At 41.7% G+C, this 17,620-nt stretch overlaps 2 protein-coding genes and 1 non-coding gene across 3 annotated transcripts in view; 2 read left to right on the top strand and 1 right to left on the bottom strand.

The window, feature by feature from the left end:
- Nucleotides 1-4,394, top strand: part of HOMEZ (homeobox and leucine zipper encoding) — a 12,505-nt gene extending 8,111 nt beyond the window's left edge. Inside the window, 2 exon segments of the mRNA XM_017544535.2 lie at nt 950-1,318; nt 1,321-4,394. Coding sequence (XP_017400024.1) covers nt 950-1,318; nt 1,321-2,552 — 1,601 coding nt within the window. The 3' untranslated portion in view covers nt 2,553-4,394.
- Nucleotides 4,395-4,410: 16 nt separating this feature from the next.
- RNF212B (ring finger protein 212B) overlaps nt 4,411-17,620 on the bottom strand; it is a 68,247-nt gene continuing 55,037 nt past the window's right edge. The window contains exons 7-17 of the mRNA XM_017544461.2: nt 17,285-17,400; nt 15,998-16,058; nt 15,270-15,298; nt 13,862-13,908; nt 13,602-13,644; nt 12,008-12,068; nt 11,573-11,621; nt 8,877-8,916; nt 7,887-7,984; nt 7,191-7,252; nt 4,411-4,988 (exon numbers count right to left, since the gene is read on the bottom strand). Of these exons, the coding sequence (XP_017399950.1) occupies nt 4,920-4,988; nt 7,191-7,252; nt 7,887-7,984; nt 8,877-8,916; nt 11,573-11,621; nt 12,008-12,068; nt 13,602-13,644; nt 13,862-13,908; nt 15,270-15,298; nt 15,998-16,058; nt 17,285-17,400 (675 nt within the window). The 3' untranslated portion in view covers nt 4,411-4,919. The remainder of the gene's footprint in view (nt 4,989-7,190; nt 7,253-7,886; nt 7,985-8,876; nt 8,917-11,572; nt 11,622-12,007; nt 12,069-13,601; nt 13,645-13,861; nt 13,909-15,269; nt 15,299-15,997; nt 16,059-17,284; nt 17,401-17,620) is intronic.
- On the top strand, nt 16,380-16,482 carry LOC119473622. The gene has a single exon (XR_005202827.1). It is a non-coding gene; the product is annotated as a U6 spliceosomal RNA (small nuclear RNA).

Here is a 17,620-nt window from a genome sequence, read left to right as displayed (position 1 = left end):
AAAAACACTGCTGGATGAGGTGGCTCAAATCTGTGATCCCAGCACTTTGGGAGGCCGAGGCAGGTGGATCACAAGGTCAGGAGTTCAAGACCAGCCTGGCCAAGATGGTGAAACCCAGTCTCTACTAAAAACACAAAAAGTAGCCAGGCATGGTGGTGGGTGCCTGTAATCCCAGCTTCTCAGGAGGCTGAGACAGGAGGACTTCTTGAGGCTGCAGTGAGCTATGATAACACCACTGCACTCCAGCCTGGGCAACAGAGCGAGAATCTGTGTAAAAAAACACACACACAAAAAAAACACACACCAAAAAAAGCTATATCAGGATCAGTTTTCCTGCTTAACTTCTAAAGACAGACAGATTTTTATTTTATTTGATTTTATTTTTGAGATAGAGTCTCACTCTATCACCCAGGCTGGAGTGCAGTGGTGTGGTCATAGTTCACTGCAGCCTCGACCTCTGAGGCTCAAGCAGCCCTCCTGCCTTAGCCTCCCAAGTAGCTGGGACTACAGGCATGAACCATCATGCCCAGCTGATTTAAATTTAAATTTTTTGTAGTCTCACCATGTTACTTAGGCTGGTATTAAACCCCTGGGCTCAAGCAATCCTCCCACCTCAGCCTCCTGAAGTGCTGGGATTACAGGTGTGAGCCACTATACCTGGCTTTAAAGACAGGATTTTTTTCTTGGTACAACACTCACCAGTCACATGACTCGGGGTAATTTAACATCTATGAACTTTAGTCCACAGAAAATGGGAATTAAAGCAGGATCTGATGCCTTAAGGTTGTGAAAATTAAAAGAGAAATTATTGAAGCACTTAAAAAGCAATACAACATGATACAAATAGAAATTTAATCGTTTTGGTGTCCAGCAGTTAGCTTGGTAGAAATTGAGTAATGTGTCAAAAAGAGGAGACCCAGTGATTGAGCTGTTTCTCTTCTTATTACAGCTATCTCTGAAGGGCACAAATCAGAAAGCATCATGCCTCCTAATAAAGAGGCCAGCAGTCTCAATAGTTCACCAGCGGGGCTCATCTGCCTCCCTCCAATCTCTGAGGAGCTACAGCTTGTATGGACCCAAGCAGCCCAGACCAGTGAGCTAGACAGCAATGAACACCTGCTACAAACCTTCAGCTACTTTCCCTATCCCAGCCTAGCAGACATTGCCCTTCTCTGCCTGCGTTATGGGTTGCAGATGGAGAAAGTCAAGACTTGGTTTATGGCCCAGCGCCTCCGCTGTGGCATTAGCTGGTCATCTGAAGAAATAGAAGAGACTCGAGCTCGAGTGGTCTACCATCGGGACCAACTCCATTTCAAATCCCTTTTACTCATCATGCAGGACGGCCGCCAGAGGAGGTGCCTCCTCCAATGCCAGCTCCAGAACAAGCTGGTATTGGAATAGGTCCTCCAGCTCTTAGCAAGCCCACCCAGACGAAAGGATTGAAGGTAGAGCCTGAGGAGTCCTCTCAGATACCGCCACTGTCACAGAGTCACCAGAAGTTAAAGGAGTCCCTGATAACACCTGGCAGCGGAGCATTCCCCCACCAATCAGATTTTTGGCAAGATCTTCAAAGCAGTGGCCTCTCAAAGGAGCAGGCAAGCAGGGGTCCCAACCAGTCACATGGCATAGGTACTGCTTCCTGGAACCACTCCACAACTATCCTCCAGCCACAAGCTCGGGATAAGCCCCCACCAATTGCATTAATTGCCAGTAGTTGTAAGGAGGAGTCAGCATCTAGTGTTACTCCCTCTTCTTCCTCTACCTCTTCTTCCTCTTTCCAGATACTAGCTAATGGAGCTACTGCCACCTCCAAACCCCTCCAGCCATTAGGCTGTATCCCACAGTCAGTGTCACCCAGTGATCAGGCATTACCCCCACACCTGGAACCAGCCTGGCCCCAAGGGCTACGGCATAACTCAATACCAGGTAGGGTTGGCCCCACAGAGTACCTATCCCCAGATATGCAACGCCAGCGAAAGACCAAGCGCAAAACCAAAGAGCAGCTGGCTATCCTCAAATCCTTTTTTTTACAGTGCCAGTGGGCACGGCGTGAAGATTACCATAAGTTAGAACAGATCACTGGTTTACCTCGGCCTGAGATCATTCAGTGGTTTGGTGACACACGCTATGCATTGAAGCATGGGCAACTAAAATGGTTTCGGGACAACGCAGTACCTGGTGCCCCTAGTTTCCAAGACCCAGTAATTCCTACACCACCTCCACCATCAACCCGCTCCTTGAATGAAAGGGCTGAGACACCACCTCTGCCGATCCCTCCACCCCCACCAGATATGCAGCCCTTGGAGAGGTACTGGGCAGCCCACCAACAGCTACGGGAGACTGATATCCCTCAACTGAGTCAGGCTTCAAGGCTTAGCACCCAGCAGGTACTGGATTGGTTTGACTCTCGATTACCTCAGCCAGCTGAAGTGGTAGTTTGTCTAGATGAAGAAGAGGAAGAGGAGGAGGAAGAACTGCCTGAAGATGATGAGGAAGAAGAGGAGGAGGAGGAAGATGATGATGATGATGATGATGTGATCATACAAGACTGAGCGGGCAGCTGGGGGAGGGGAGGTCTGTTACTAAAAGATGAACCAACTTAGCAACTGTTTAAACAAAGAAACCACATTTTTAAAATTACCTTGTGGCAGAGAACTAAAAAGTTTTGCGTTCTTCAGGGTGGGTGGCAGGGGAATGTAGTGAGGGTGAACCAGGGAGGATGGCCATAGGGCACTAAGTAAGGCCAGGATTGGATCAGCAGAAATCCAGACCTCTAACCTCAGTGTAGAGTGTACTGAGGATCTGGAGAAACCATGGGCTGGGAAATGGCGCTTGCCCTCCCCATGTCTACTGTTCTTTTCCTAGTGTACTATAGAGAGGCCAGACCTTGGCCACACCTCTCCAGGAGGATTAGAAAGGAGTAAGGGATTCTAATTCGATTGATGATTCCAGTGCATCCCCAACCCTACCATCTTTCCTGGAATATAAAGCTCCCTGGCACCCCTTTTCTGAACACAAGTCTGTGCGTAATGCAACCGACTCTCTTTTTTTCTTAATAACTGATCATTTCCTAGACAACTAAGAGTCTCAGTAAGTCCCAGTCTCATCGCAAATATTAACTTCCTTTTCCTCATACCATCATGATTTTATATGTTTCACCTGCTTCATGACTGAATCACAGGTGGCAGAATATTTTCATTTCTTATGCTGGGACCACTTTGCCTTGTAGCTTTTTCTCTCTTTCCAAAATCCTCACTCTGTTCACTATGTGTCTCAGGGTAAATCTTCCCCCACCGAGCTTGTGAAAAACTTTAATAATTGGGTGGAGAATAATTTAGAATGGATATTTATTGGAGGTGATAATTAGAAAAGAAGACCTTTTAAAAAGTAGAATTATGTTACAAAGGGGTGAAAGAGAGGGCACAGTTTCTCCTGGTTGAAGAGCAGTGGAGGTAGGTTTCAGGTTTGGTTTTACAAACCTCATACTACCTCCTGTCCAGCTTGACAGAGACTAATTCTTCATCTTTTTGCTGTCAGTTTGTTTCCAGAAAAGAGACTTTTCCCTTTCTTACTAGGATCTCTCTTAGGGACAGAGGGACCATGGTCTTCAAGTGAATTAATTATTGATATTTTAGAATGGTTTTCATCAGTTGGGATCAGCTATATGGCAAATAGGTATCATCAATGAGTTAACCATCTAAAAATAAAAGAGTGGAAGCCCTAAAATGCTAGAATAATAATAAAAAGGCCAAAAATAAAATTATTTCTCTCTCATCCACTTTGCTACTTCTATGGTTTAGGGATTAATGGAACCAAATCCATTAACATTCTAATTCAACATACTTTTATTGTTTGAAGGGGCAGGACTTATTAAGGTAAATTAAAAGAAGAATAAAAACTTTAAAAGGAAGTAGCTCAGCATCTATCATCAGGCAGATTGTTTCTCAGCCATCAAATGATAATGACTAAAATTTGTGAGGCTTCAGGAGCAACAGAGATACAAGAGTCTTGGAGGTAACTCCATTTGCTACAGAACGGGCTCTTGCCCAAAAGAGAAGGTTTCTAGAAATTCCTTTAAAAATAAATTCAGAGTACCAGAAAGGGTATGGGGATCCTAGTTCAGATAAGATAATTCCCAAGACCTAATTTATTTCTGACAGATGTCTGCTATTTTCTGTTTTCCCAGTATTTTTGCTTAAGGCCAGTTTGTGAGTGGCTAACCTATTAAATTCCTCATTTCTGCCATTTAGTACCCAAAGTAGAATACATGTTTGATCTCAGTGGTAGTGTTGTTTGCCATTCCACCATTCTAGAGCTTGTAATAGTGATAGAATTGTAGCAATAAAAGGACATCCTCTTAGTTTTACTACCTGTATACTTTACTAAGCTGAAAATCAGTATCTCTAACAGTTTTCAATAGAAAGGAAAATTAACATATTTAATGGCAATTAAGCACAGAGGAAACAATAGGCAAACAGAAAAAGTATAAGGACAAAGAACAGAGATGTTGTTTGTTAACACTGGCAATGGAGAGTACATCCAAAGCTAAAAATGAAAACCAGAAATGAAATAGTGATGCGTATATGACCCATCACATCCCCATTCCCAACTCCCAACCAAGCATGATGCCAAGAATTATTTTTTACAATCTTTGTTTCAAGTTGTAGGAAATGAGGGAAGCTACCTATGTCTTCTGGAAGAGATATAAACATCATCTTGAAGCACTAGCCTTTTCTAAGACCTGACCACTGTACTGGGAGGTGATAAGGGTGAATGGGATAAAGACAAGGAAGCATAAGGTATAGAGTGAAACCAGGAAACACCACCAGGGTACTTTTTCCAGAGCCATCACCCCAATGGGTACTGGACGCTACAGTCTATCCTTCAGCAGTATGTATAGATCAGACCTTGAAGATGATCTATCTGGAAGTGCTCCATGCTCCTCTCCCACTGGGTAATCCCATCTGCCTCTGTTGTTGGTAGGGAGTCTGCAGCAGAGGACAAGAAGGTAGATATGGGTGTTTATAACAACAAAAAGGGCAAGCAAGTCTCTCTCAACTCATTGTATGAAGCTTATTGAGACAGAAACCACTGCTGTTGCTTCCCCATAGTTTTCTTCATTGCATGATAACTAACTTTTCCAAACTAGGATTTGCCACATCTAGTGTGACAATCTCTGGAATATTTCAGTGGCTGATGGTGATAATAATGATGAATATTTGAAAAACTATTTTGGAAAATCTGGAACATATGACTACCATACCCAGAGATGACTATCCAGGAGGCAGAGTTCTGAGGAGGTGGCATTTCCTTCAATAACTTTTTAAAATGTACACATTTTCGGCCAGGCATGGTGGCTCACGCCTGTAATCCCAGCACTTTGGGAGGCCGAGGTGGGCGGATCACCTGAGGTCAGGAGGTCAAGACCAGCCTGACCAACATGGCATCTCTACTAAAACTACAAAAATGTAAAAAAATACAAAATTAAAAACAAAACTTTCACATTTTTAAAAAATACATAGAATAGTATAATGAACTCATGTGCCCATCGTCCATCTTTAACAAATAATTCATGGCCAATCTTTTATTTCTACTCTCCCATGTCTCTCTCTACTAAATTACACTGATGCAAACCCCAGACATCATTTAACTTTCCATCCATAAATACTTTAGTATGTATCTATAAAAGAGAAAAGCTATTTTTAAAAATATAACTATAATATCATACCACAAAAACTCTCCAATATTAACAATTATTTAATATCAAATGTCCAATAGGTTAACTTTCAACTGTCTCATGAATGTTTTTTGTTTTTACAGCTTGTTTCAGTCAAGATCCAATTAGGGGCCATATATTCATAGACGGTTTATAGAGCTTTTAAGTCTTTTTTCATCTGTAGGTTAATCCCTCCATTTGTGAGGATGTTAGGGAGGAATGTTATTTCCCCAGTGTTGCCTCTTAAGGCTTAGACCCTAATTTCTTTCTTTCTTTTCTTTCTTTCTTTCTTTTTTTTTTTTTTGAGATGGAGTTTCACTCTTATTGCCCAGGCTGGAGTGCAATGGTGTGATATCAGCTCACTGCAACCTCGGCCTCCCAGGTTCAAGCAATTCTCCTACCTCAACCTCCTGAGTAGCTGGGACTACAGGCTCACGCTGCCACGCTCAGCTATTTTTTTATTTTATTTTATTAGAGATGAGGTTTCACTGTGTTGCCCAGGCTGCTTTTGAACTCCTAAACTCAAGCAATCTGCCTGCCTCAGGCTCCCAAAGTGCTGGGATTACGGGTGTGAGCCACTGTGCCCAGCCCCAATTTCTTACTGATGAAAATAAAGGTCATCTTGGAATATGGGAGCAAAATACATACCTACCTTAGTATGAAGGAACTGTTCCTGGGGGCACCAGGAGCTTGGAGTGAAAAAGGGGCCTAAATATGCTCAAAACACAAGCCATTAAAAAAAAAGGCAAGACTGGACTTTTTTTCTTTCTTGCGATTCTCCTGTCTCAGCCTCTCAAGTAGCTGAGATTACAGGCGCAGGCCACCACGCCCAGCTAATTTTGTGTTTTTAGTAGAGACGGGGTTTTACCATATTGGTCAGGCTGGTCTCTAACTCCAGACCTCACGTGATCCACCCCCCTCAGCCTCCCCAAGTGCTGAGATTACTGGCAATGAGCCACTGCCCCTGCCCTCTCAACTTCATTTAATAGGGCTCTTTACAAACCTCTCCTTGTTACCATGCCCTTTTCTTTTTGTTGCTGGAATCAGAATCATAGTCCCATAGATTTACAAAATGTTATTCTAGCTATCTCTGGAAAAGTAAATGTGGTTTTTCCTAATTCAAATAGTACCTCTACCCAAAAGATATATTTCATATAAAATACTGTCTTGTGGAACTACTGAGAATGTCAGCGTGTCCACACTTACTTCACCCTGGCCAAGACCTCTCAGTATAAACCCTCTCACTACCATGTGACTTCATTTAAAAAATCCCAAACCAGGAAGCTAATCTAACAGTAGGATAAAATCTGAGACCATTCTGGAAAATTGTGAACATACGGTTACCAGAGTTGAAACCCATTTCGTACTTCACTGGTTATATTCCACCACCCTAAGACCAGAATGAGGCATTTAGTGTGCAGGCCTAACCATGTGAGATTTCATGCACAGACAAGTTAGACTAGCCAGGTCTCACCTGCAGGACTGGTAGCTGGAAAGTAGGAAAACTCTCTAGTGTGGTTCTGCTCTCCCTCTGACCTGATGGATAAAATGAAACAGTGAAAGATAGCTTACTTGGGCAGTTTCTCGGCAGTGTTATTTGTGGGTTAGGGTAACAGGTAGTTCTTGATCGAAGGAACACTACTCAGAAGGGAAAGACAATTAGCAATTTAAGAGATGGGTTATAAAGTCCGTTCTTATCCTGTGAGGACCAGGTACTGGCAGAGAGGTCTGAGATTTAACTATAAGTGGAAAGATAGGCAATATAAATATTGGTGAGCTAAGGAAGATGGCAGCCCCTTAGCAAGAGGACTGGTGGTAGCACCTTTACCAAAAAAGATGGGGAGAAGAATGGATATTGGCTTTATAATCCTCAGAACTGAGTGCCCAGCATTTTCAATATAGGGACTTTTGAGAAGCCAGTTTAATCCTATAGGCCAAATTTCTGGCTAAATAGTAAGACTCGATGGTGACAAGATGAGTGCTCACCAGGGAAAATCCAGAGTTTCCCTTCACTGTGAAGGAAATGGGATGGCTCTTAAAGAATATTAAGGAGCCAACTAGAGACAATGCTCTTTGGGAGCAAACCCCAACTTCTTGTCATCTTGAAAATCTTCATTTTAGTATATGTGTCTATAGTTGAAACTCCACTCCTTTGGAAATGTTAACTTACCAGAATTGTTGGGGGTAAGGACTCTTGTGTGGCCTGAATGCCCATTTGGGGATGGTCTGAAAGAAAAAATCCCCTGTCCAGAGGAGGCAGATGAAGGTCTAAGGAAGGGAAATAAAAGCATCAGCAGAGAAAAGCAAAGGTAAAGGTAAAAATAAAAAGAATATTTAATGTAAGAGCCTATACAGTTAGGCCAGAGAGGAAAAACTCCCCTGCTTGCAACTAATAATAAAATGATTTTTTTTGAGACAGGGTCTCACTCTGTTGCCCAGTTTGGAGTGCAGTAGTATGACCGTGGCTCACTGCAGCCTTGACTTCCTAGACTCAAGCAATTCTCCCTTCTTAGCCTCCCAAGTAGCCCATTAAGCCCAGCTAATTAAGTCTCCCTTTGTTGCCCAGGCTGGTTGCCAACACCTGGGCTTAAACAAGCCTTCCACCTTGGCCTCCCTAAGTATAATCCCAGGATTATAGGTGGGAGCCACTACACCTGCCTGGCCAAAATACACTAATTTGGATGTATATTAAACACAGTGCTATCCAATTTTCTTTTTTGTTTATCAGGCATGTTACAAACTTCAGTGGTACAAGCCAGTGGAGAGGTAACCCTAGGACTGCTGACAGAGTTTTATATTTTCGTTTTGATTTGTTTTGTTTTTGAGACAGAGTCTCTGTCATGCAGGCTGGAGGGCAGTGGCACCATCTCGGCTCACTGCACCCTCTGCCTCCCAGGTTCAAGCAATTCTCCTGCCTCAGCCTCCTGAGTATCTGGGATTACAGGCATGTGCCACCACTCCCAGCTAATTTTTGTATTTTTAGTAGAGACAGGGTCTCGCCATGTTGGCCAGGCTCGTCTCGAACTCCTGACCTCAAGTGATCCACCTGCCTAGGCCTCCCAAAGTGCTGGGATTACAGGCATGAGCCGCTGCACCCAGCTTGCTGGCAGAGTTTAAGTATGAACACATCCCAAGAAAAAGGAAGCACAGTGTTACTCACCTGTAACATAAGCTGTGGGTTGAAGCTGGTGACGGGGTTTCTGGAAAGCATAAAAATAAGCCTGTGAGATAATCTATGAACTGGAGAAGAGACTCTCCAGTTATACTGGGGTGTACTGGGGGCCAAGGAAAAGGAAATAGAGATCAAAGATTTTTAGTATGTATGTTAGGCTTGGGGGCTAATGGCAAGTGAAAAAGCTCACAAATCACATAGCAGTATCTCTAACAGGTGCTTTCCTCTCCCTTTCATGAGACTGTGGGCCAAGATCCCTCACTGCCTTCGTGTGCTCTAATGTATCTGTGACTTGGCTTCCCCTCCAAGATGGAAATCACCAGAAAGAATAGGTAAAGACAAAAAAATAGCTACGAGTGGTAGAACAAAGATCTCCAAAAATTTCCTCCTCCATAAAAACAATGAGAAAATTGGCATAATGGTCAGAATAAACTTTTTTAGAAATCTGGAAATTAACAAAGGACTTGTAGTAATCTGGAGATTGTTTATTCAAGAAAAATACCAGAATGTTAGTAAAAACAGCAAGGTTTGTGGCATTTTAATTTGCTCTATTGCCATTTCTCCTTCTTCAGCTCCATGGTAGCCTTGAAAACCAACAGGGCACACTCATGGTGAAAACCAACAGTCTGACAATCACTAGAGGGAATGGAACAGGGTTGGAGCTTTTTGAAAGACTCATTTCCAAAGAACTGTCATTATTTGACCTATCTAGCAGTTCCCTGAAAGACCTCACCTTCAAGCTTGTCTTTATTTGACAGCACCAGGACTTGGAGCTCAGAGCTTACCAAGTGCAGAAAAACCTTTTCCTGTCTGCTGAAAACAATTAGAAGCACTTGTTTGGCTGCCTAAGAAGATAAATATTAGCTGGGACAAACAAAAGGCTAACCAAAAAGCATGACATATAGAAAACAAATAACAAAATGCAGAAGGCATTCTGCATTTCTTCCTTATCTGTAATTACGTTAAATGTAAATGAATTAAAAGGCAGAAACTGGCAAAAAGATGAAAGAAAAACAAGTCCAACTATACATAGTCTACGAGAGACTCACTTTGGATTCAAAGATGCATATAGATTTAAAGGAGAAGGATGAAAAAATATATTCCACGCAAAAAAAACAGTGAACAAGAGTGGCTATACTAATATCAGACAAAATAGACTTTAAGACAAAATTGGCTAGGCTTACACCTGTAATCCCAGCACTTTGGGAGGCTGAGGCAGGTGGATCATGAGGTCAGGAGTTCAAGACCAGCCTGGCCAACAAGGTGAAACCCTGTCTCTGCTAAAAATACAAAAAGTAGCTGGGCACAGTGAGACTGAGGCAGGAGAATTGCTTGAACAAGGATCAGGGAGGGGGAGATTGCAGTGCACTGAGATTGCACCACTGCACTCCAGCCTGGGTTACAGAGTGAGACTCCATCTCAAANAAAAAAAAAAGACAAAAGTGTTGGGCCAGGCACAGTGGCTCATGCCTGTAATCCCAGCACTTTGGGAGGCCAAGGCAGGCGGATCACTTGAAGCCAGGAGTTCGTGACCAGCCTGGCCAACATGGCAAAACCTCATCTCTATACTAAAAATACAAAAAATTTGCTAGGCGTGGTGGCACACGCCTGTAATCCCAGCTACTCAAGAGTCTGAGGCACAAGAATTGCTTGAAGCCAGGAGGTGGAGGTTGCAGTGAGCCGAGATTTTTGCCACTGAACTTCAGCCAGGACGACAGAGTGAGACTCTGTCTCAAGAAAAGACAAAAAAAGAAAGTTGTTACAAGAGACAAAGGCATTAAATAATGATAAAGGGGTCAATTTATCAAGAAGAGAAACATTTATATATGCACCTAACAAAAGTCCTAAAATACATAAGCAAAAACTGATATAATTGAAGAGAAAATTAGACAATTTGACAACAGGGACCAGGCATGGTTGCTCATGCCTATAATCCCAGCACTTTGGGAGCCGAGGCAGGAGGATTGCTTGAGCCCAGGAGTTCAAGACCAGTCAGGGCAACACAGGGAGACCTCATCTCTACAAAGAAATTAAAATTAAAATTTTAAAAACTAGCCAGGCATAGTGGCACATACCTTTTGTTCTAGCTACTCAGGAGGCTGAGGTGGGAGACTATTTAGAGAATTTAAAAAAAAAAAAAGATTTGGGAATTTCAAATTCTTTCTTGTGAAAGTCCTCCCTGATAGGTATTCTCTAGGTACTGGCTAATGCCCTTGAAAATGGTAACAATAGTAATAGTTTTAAGGGGCTTTAGTTAAGAAATTAAGAAAGCAGACCTAAAACATTCCTCCATTGGAATATTTTCATGTTTAAAACACAGCGAAGAAGCCAGATACACTTCAGGCCAACAGTCAGCATCTTGTGGACCTTCTTTTTACAATTAGCTTATACTGCCATCTTGTGGCAATTTTTAAAATTCCAAGTCAATTTTACTGAAAAGTTATCCTCCATCTCCTACCAGAGGTTTTCAATGACTTTCTATCACTCAAATCTTTATTTCCCCCTTATTAATTGGAGGAAAAAAAATATCATTATTTGAAAAACCTGTAATATATGTATGGATACCTGGAATCACTGTCTGGAAAAAAAGCAAAATGGCATTCTATTAGACATAGAAAACCAGAAATCCGCAGATCTCTGCATAGAGTAGGTTGACTTCTGACACCCTTTATCCCTCCTCTCACCATTATAAGGGTTTCTTGGAGTTCTCCTTTCCTGCAGACCTCTGCCTCCCTAATAGACAAATAATAAGCATCAATTAATAAATATATCTCAGTTCTCTGGCTTCCCTATTCCCTATTTATCTATATCTACACATTCAAGCATATATTGTTCTACTACAGTGGGCAAACTAGTTTAAGAAAGAGCCGTACTTTACTCTTTCCAAATGAACACCATGGACACTGTTATTTCAGTCCTGAGACACTCCTACTATTTCCACTCCTATTTATTCTGTGTCAGTTTTTAACATCAGGTCTCCATTGCCAAAAGAAAATATGATCCAGTATGACATCAGACAATTTATGCCAAAACCAATATAATTTAAGTTCTCAATAAACCTTTGCTTTCATTTAGTGTTAGAAACTTCAACCTGGAAAGAGAAGGTGAACGTTGCTTACTTGTCCGAAGCTACCAAAGCCAGCCTCTTTATAAGGAATAGATTCCGCTGAGGAGGATCGACTGTATACGGTGAAACAAAAAGAAAAAAAAAAGAAAAGAAAAAAAACTAGTTTTATTTGTTGTTGTTGTTTTGTTTTTGTTTTTTTTCAGACAGAGTCTCACTCTGTTGCCCAGGCTGGAGCACAATGGCACAAGCTCAGCTCACTGCAACCTCTGCCTCCTGGGTTCATGCGATTCTCATGCCTCAGCCTCCCTAGTAGGTAGGACTACAGGTGTGCGCCACCACACCCACCTAAATTTTGTATTTTTAGTAGAGACAGGGTTTCACCATGTTGGTCAGGCTGGTATTGAACTCCTGACCTCAAGTGATGAGCTCACCTTAGCCTCTCAAAATGCTGGGATTACAGGCGTAAGCCACTGTGCAGCCAGCCTCAAAAAACCTAGCTTTATATGTTGTTAGTACACATAACACTTCACTGTTGTTTTTTGGGAAAGGGGCATATGTCACTAATAAAATGTCTTCAAAGCTAGATCGATGTGGGGAAAACAACTTTCTCTTCTAGTTTTGAGAGACTTCCTTGGCTCCCAGGAAGAGGGATTCCCTGACTTTGACACACATGGCCACCTTGGCACAAAAGCCTTGTGGTATGAAAAAACAAATTTGTTTGTATGTCCTCTTCTCCCTTTCCATCTTTCAGCATAGACTTAACTCCTTTAAGCCCAGACATCTATTGGGACCTGACTCCCAGTCATTGGTTACCAGTGTGTCAGGCCCTCTGGACTTACCAGTGATGCTACTAACATGACACCTGCAAAGAGAGCAGTGGTTCCCTTTCTAGATTGTGGATCTTCAGATAAATTCTGCCATTTTCTTTCTTTCTTTCTTTTTTTCTGAGACAGAGTCTCACTCTGTTGCCCAGGCTAGAGTGCAGTGGTGAGATCTTGGCTCACTGCAACCTCTGCCTCCCGGGTTCAAGTGATTCCCCTGCCTCAGCTTCCCAAGTAGCTAGGATTATAGGCACATGCCACCATGCCCAGCTACTTTTTTTGTATTTTTAGTAGAGACAAGGTTTCACCATGTTGGCCAGACTGGTCTCGAACTCCTGACCTCAGGTGATCCACCTGCCTCAGCCTCCCAAAGTGTTGGGATTACAGGTGTGGGCCACTGCCCCTGGCAAAATTCTGCCATTCTCATTTCACTTTCTGAAAGCAGGGTCGGCTTGTGAAAAATTGTTAAACAGGCTAAATGTGAAATGTCAACCCTCACTCTAAACTCCCTGTTCAGAGCATCAGATGAAGACTTCATTGGGTTTTTTAATGGCTTTCTGATTTTTGGTAGTCCACTGAAGAAGGGAGTCTGAAAGTTGCATACTGTTAACGATTGTCTGCCCATGTCTTGCCTAAAATACCATGATTGTTTATGGAAAGTATCTTTAATAAAGCCGGATACAGTTTGGCTTGAAAAAAAAAAAACCTAGCTTTAAACTTCTACATACACCTAAAATTTTGTCAGTCCCAATCTGAGCCACATCTAGATATTTCTTTCATCTTCCAACTCTTGCCAACAGTTTTAATGTTGCTGTGTAGGCTTACCTGACCACCTGACTGCTATGCTGGGAACTGGGTCGTGGGGTAACTGAAAGAGAATAGAGTGCAGAATAAAAAGTTGCTATCAATGGTGCACCCCGCCTTGCCTGGCCAATTTGTTGTGTGCGGTAATCTGTTATATGATGTTTTCATATTATACATAAAGTTAGGAAGATCACATTATTATCTTTGAAGGGAGATCATTTTCTACATAGGGAAAGGATATTCATCTCACACAGATATTTAAGGAAAAAAATGTTTTTCACCTGACTGTGATGGGGAAGTAATGCCCACTGGTCGAGGTGTGGTTGACCTGAAAGGAAAAAAAAGAGAAGCAGCTCAAATCCCCCTAAGCAGAGGTTAAGTGCCACTTTAGAGGATCAATCAGATCATTGTTTATAGAAATAATAGCTTCCTCTCTGAGCACAAATTGCTTACTCTCATGTATTATAGGTAGCATTGCCACATATGGAAGCAGCGTTTCCATATAAAACCCGTTGCTCTCCAACTCCCTAAGTGGAGCTTTCTCCACCTCTGTGTTGCCCATAATAAAAGTTGTAAAGTACACCTTTCTTCTCTCCTCAGTGCCTTACCAAGTACTCTCAGCCATACAGCTGTCCATCCATTCATACATCCCTCCATCCTCTCATCCACCTTAAGAAACTAGAAAAAGAACTAAACCCAAAATAACCAGAAAGAAGGATGCTATCCAACAAGCATATATTTGTGTCCATATTTCCTAGATCCTGAGATTACAAAGGTAACTAGAATAACTGAGAAGCTTACAGGCTAGTGGGAGAGATTAAAAAAAACAATTAGAGCAGTGTTTAAGTGTCATAATGGGCTTATCAGAAGTACAGAAGGACAAAAGAACACTAGACTATAACTTCTATGAATGTAGGGCACCATGTCTTTTTAATCCATCAATGCAGAACTGATATTAAAAATATTTTTAGGCTGGGCGTAGTGGCTCACACTTTTAATTCCAGCACTTTGGCAGGCCGAGGTGGATGGATCACCTCAGGTTGGGAGTTCGAGACCAGCCTGACCAACAGGGAGAAATCCTGTCTCTACTAAAAAACACAAAATTAACAGGGTGTGGTGGCACATGTCTGTAATTCCAGCTACTCAGGAGGCTGAGGCAGGAGAGAATCACTTAAACCCAGGAGGTGGAGGTTGTGGGTGAGCCGAGATTGAGCCAGTGCACTCCAGCCTGGGCAACAAGAGCAAAACTCTGTCTCAAAAAGAGAAAAAAAAAAAAAAATACACACACACACCCATTTTTTTTAACAGTTGGTAGAGCATACATATCACTAATTAGAAAGGACCAGTGAAATATATCCAGCCTCTAACACAGTACCTGATAAACTGTAGGCATTTAATATTTATTGAATGAATGAATAGACCATCTAACTCTACCTAATGCAATCTTCACAGAGGAAATGACTGAGTTGAGTTTTGAAGGATGAGTAGGATTTCATAAGATGACAGTCCAGGGTGAGCATTACAATTAAAATTTTACTTCGGCACTTTTCAGTAAGTAACTGTTTCTCAGAGAAGTGAAAGCTAAATTCATTAACGATTTTCTTTCTCTCAGAGTTCACACAGCCAGGAGTCAAGAAAGAATAGGCATTTTTAGGGGACTGGGCTAGTACAGAAGCTGATAAAACTGACCTGCTTCCTTGGTACCAACTCGGAGATTCCTATAGGTTAAAAAAAAATAAAAACAGGAGTGAAAAAAGCTGCAACTGAGGATCCTAATCAACAGACCTTTAGTCTTAATTGTTAGATAACAAAGCTCAATGCCCCTTAGTCAGGGTTGCTAAGATTCCCAGTAGGGGGGAAAGTAGCCACAGTATTTCCTCAGGATATCATTAGCTTTGAAGGGATAATATTTTAGTTCATCATAAGTACACATAAGGAATCCCACAGACTAACATGTGGGGAAATATGGAGTCTCTGGGGAGAGAAAGGGAAATAACATACTACAATGTGCTTGAATAATTATAGGAGTGGGATCAACAGGAAAATTATACAAATACACAGAACATTCTTAGGAAGAAAAAATATTTAGGAAGTAGAGTGTGATGCAGAGGAAGGGTCCTGAGGTGTCTTGACTTTATTAAAGAGAAATTTTTGAGTTGCAGCAGATGTCTCCTGTATAAGACAGCTTTCTAACTGGTATGTTGTGAATGGATTACGAGTGTGCTATATATTGATCCTTTCAGTCCTCCAAGGTCTGCTGAGACCTCATCCATTTACTATAGTGTGCTTATTGTACAAATATCAATTTCTGTGTGTTCCATGATGAGAAAAGGGTTAGGAAACAGTATTCTATACAGTCAGCTAGATAGATGAGAAAAGTAGGAGAAAAAATAATAAGGAAAATCTATTTCATTTACCTTTAGAATGGCTAGAAGTTTCTTCAGTTCTCCATTCTCCTTCCTTAAAACTGACAATTCTCTAGGCAAAAGATGAAAACAATCAGCTCCAGCAGATCAGGGATTAAAAACCTGATTTTTTCTTATTATAACTATTAACATCTATTTAATGCTTATTGAGAAATGCGTGCAGCTATACAACCTATTTCTATCAGAGATTTTGTGATTGAAGGAGACAATGGCAGGATTTTGATAATGAGAACAATCAGGTGGACAAAATAAGAGATTACTTGGTATGATTTCAGGGGAATTTGCAAAAAGAATCCATTTCCTCTCTCCACACACACACACATCCCTGGCCTGCTAATGGCTAAAAGTTTTTATCAAGGATTCCATCTTTTGATTGCTCTGGCAGCACATATACCCAAATTGGAACAATACAGAGAAGATTAGAATGGCCCCCAAAGACAGTTAACATGCAAATGCTTGAAGCAATTCATAAAAAAAAATAACAATAATAATACATTTAAAAAGAAGAAAAAAAAATCCAGACCAGCCCAGGCAATGTGGAGAGACTCAGTCTCTACAAAAAAAAAAAAAAAAAAAAATTAGCCAGGCATAGTGGAATGCACTTGTAGTCCCAGCTACTTGGGAGGCTGAGGTGGGAGGATCACTTGAGCCCAGGAGGTTGACACTACAATGAGTGTTATCAGTGTGGATCAGCTATATATGATTTTTCAAAAAGAAGTGGAGGGTTTTATTTTGTTTTTTTGAGACATTGTCTCACTTTTTCACCCAGGCAGGACTGTAATGGTGTAATCATAACTCACTGTAACTCAGACTCCTGGGCTCAAAGGATCCTCCAGCCTCAGCCTCCCAAGTAGCTGGGACTACAGGTGAGAACCACCATGTCTGGCTAATTTTTTATTTAAAAACCATTTTTTTTTAGAAGCAGAGTCTCGCTATGTTGCCCAAGCTGGTCTTCTCCTGGACTCAAGTGATCCTTCTGCTTTGGCCATCCAAAGTTCTAGGATTATAAGTGTGAGCCTCTGCACCTGGGCTGGGAAGCAGTTTCTGATACTGGGAAATAGAAGAGGAAAACTATAAAGTGAGGAGGGCCTCTGGAGGGCAGAAAGAAAAAAAATGGAGATTCAGGGGATCAAAAACTCTGTACCTGATTTTCCCAAACAAACAAATACATATGGAGCAATTTCCAGGCTTTGCAAACACAAGGAAATAAGGACTGTCACTTCTTAGAAAGACAAAACAAACAAAAAAAGCTCTCTAGGGATTTGACTTGTTACTTACTTGTCCTGGCTGACCAGCGTTTGTTGTGCGTCCTGCATGGCTGTTTCTAACTTTGTAATTCTATGCTTATAAAAGGCGAGGAGGAGATCTGTTTGTTTCTTCTGGAAACTCCACACCTACTAGGGAAAAACAAGCCTTTAACATACTCTCCTATAACTCCTTTCCCTTCACTTCTGGCAACAAAGGGAAAGCCATCAAATCACACTTTATTATACTGCTCATTTTCTTCTAGAACATCTGGCCTAATTCACAACTTCCCAGAACTAGAGCTCAGCACTCAATTCCAAGGCACTGGCTTCTATTATCTTTTTTTTCTTTTCTTTTTTTTTTTTTTTT

Source organism: Cebus imitator, unplaced genomic scaffold (genome assembly GCF_001604975.1).
Source record: "Cebus imitator isolate Cc_AM_T3 unplaced genomic scaffold, Cebus_imitator-1.0 Scaffold170, whole genome shotgun sequence".
NCBI classification, from domain to species: domain Eukaryota; kingdom Metazoa; phylum Chordata; class Mammalia; order Primates; family Cebidae; genus Cebus; species Cebus imitator.
This window is presented reverse-complemented; position numbering and strand designations above follow the sequence as displayed.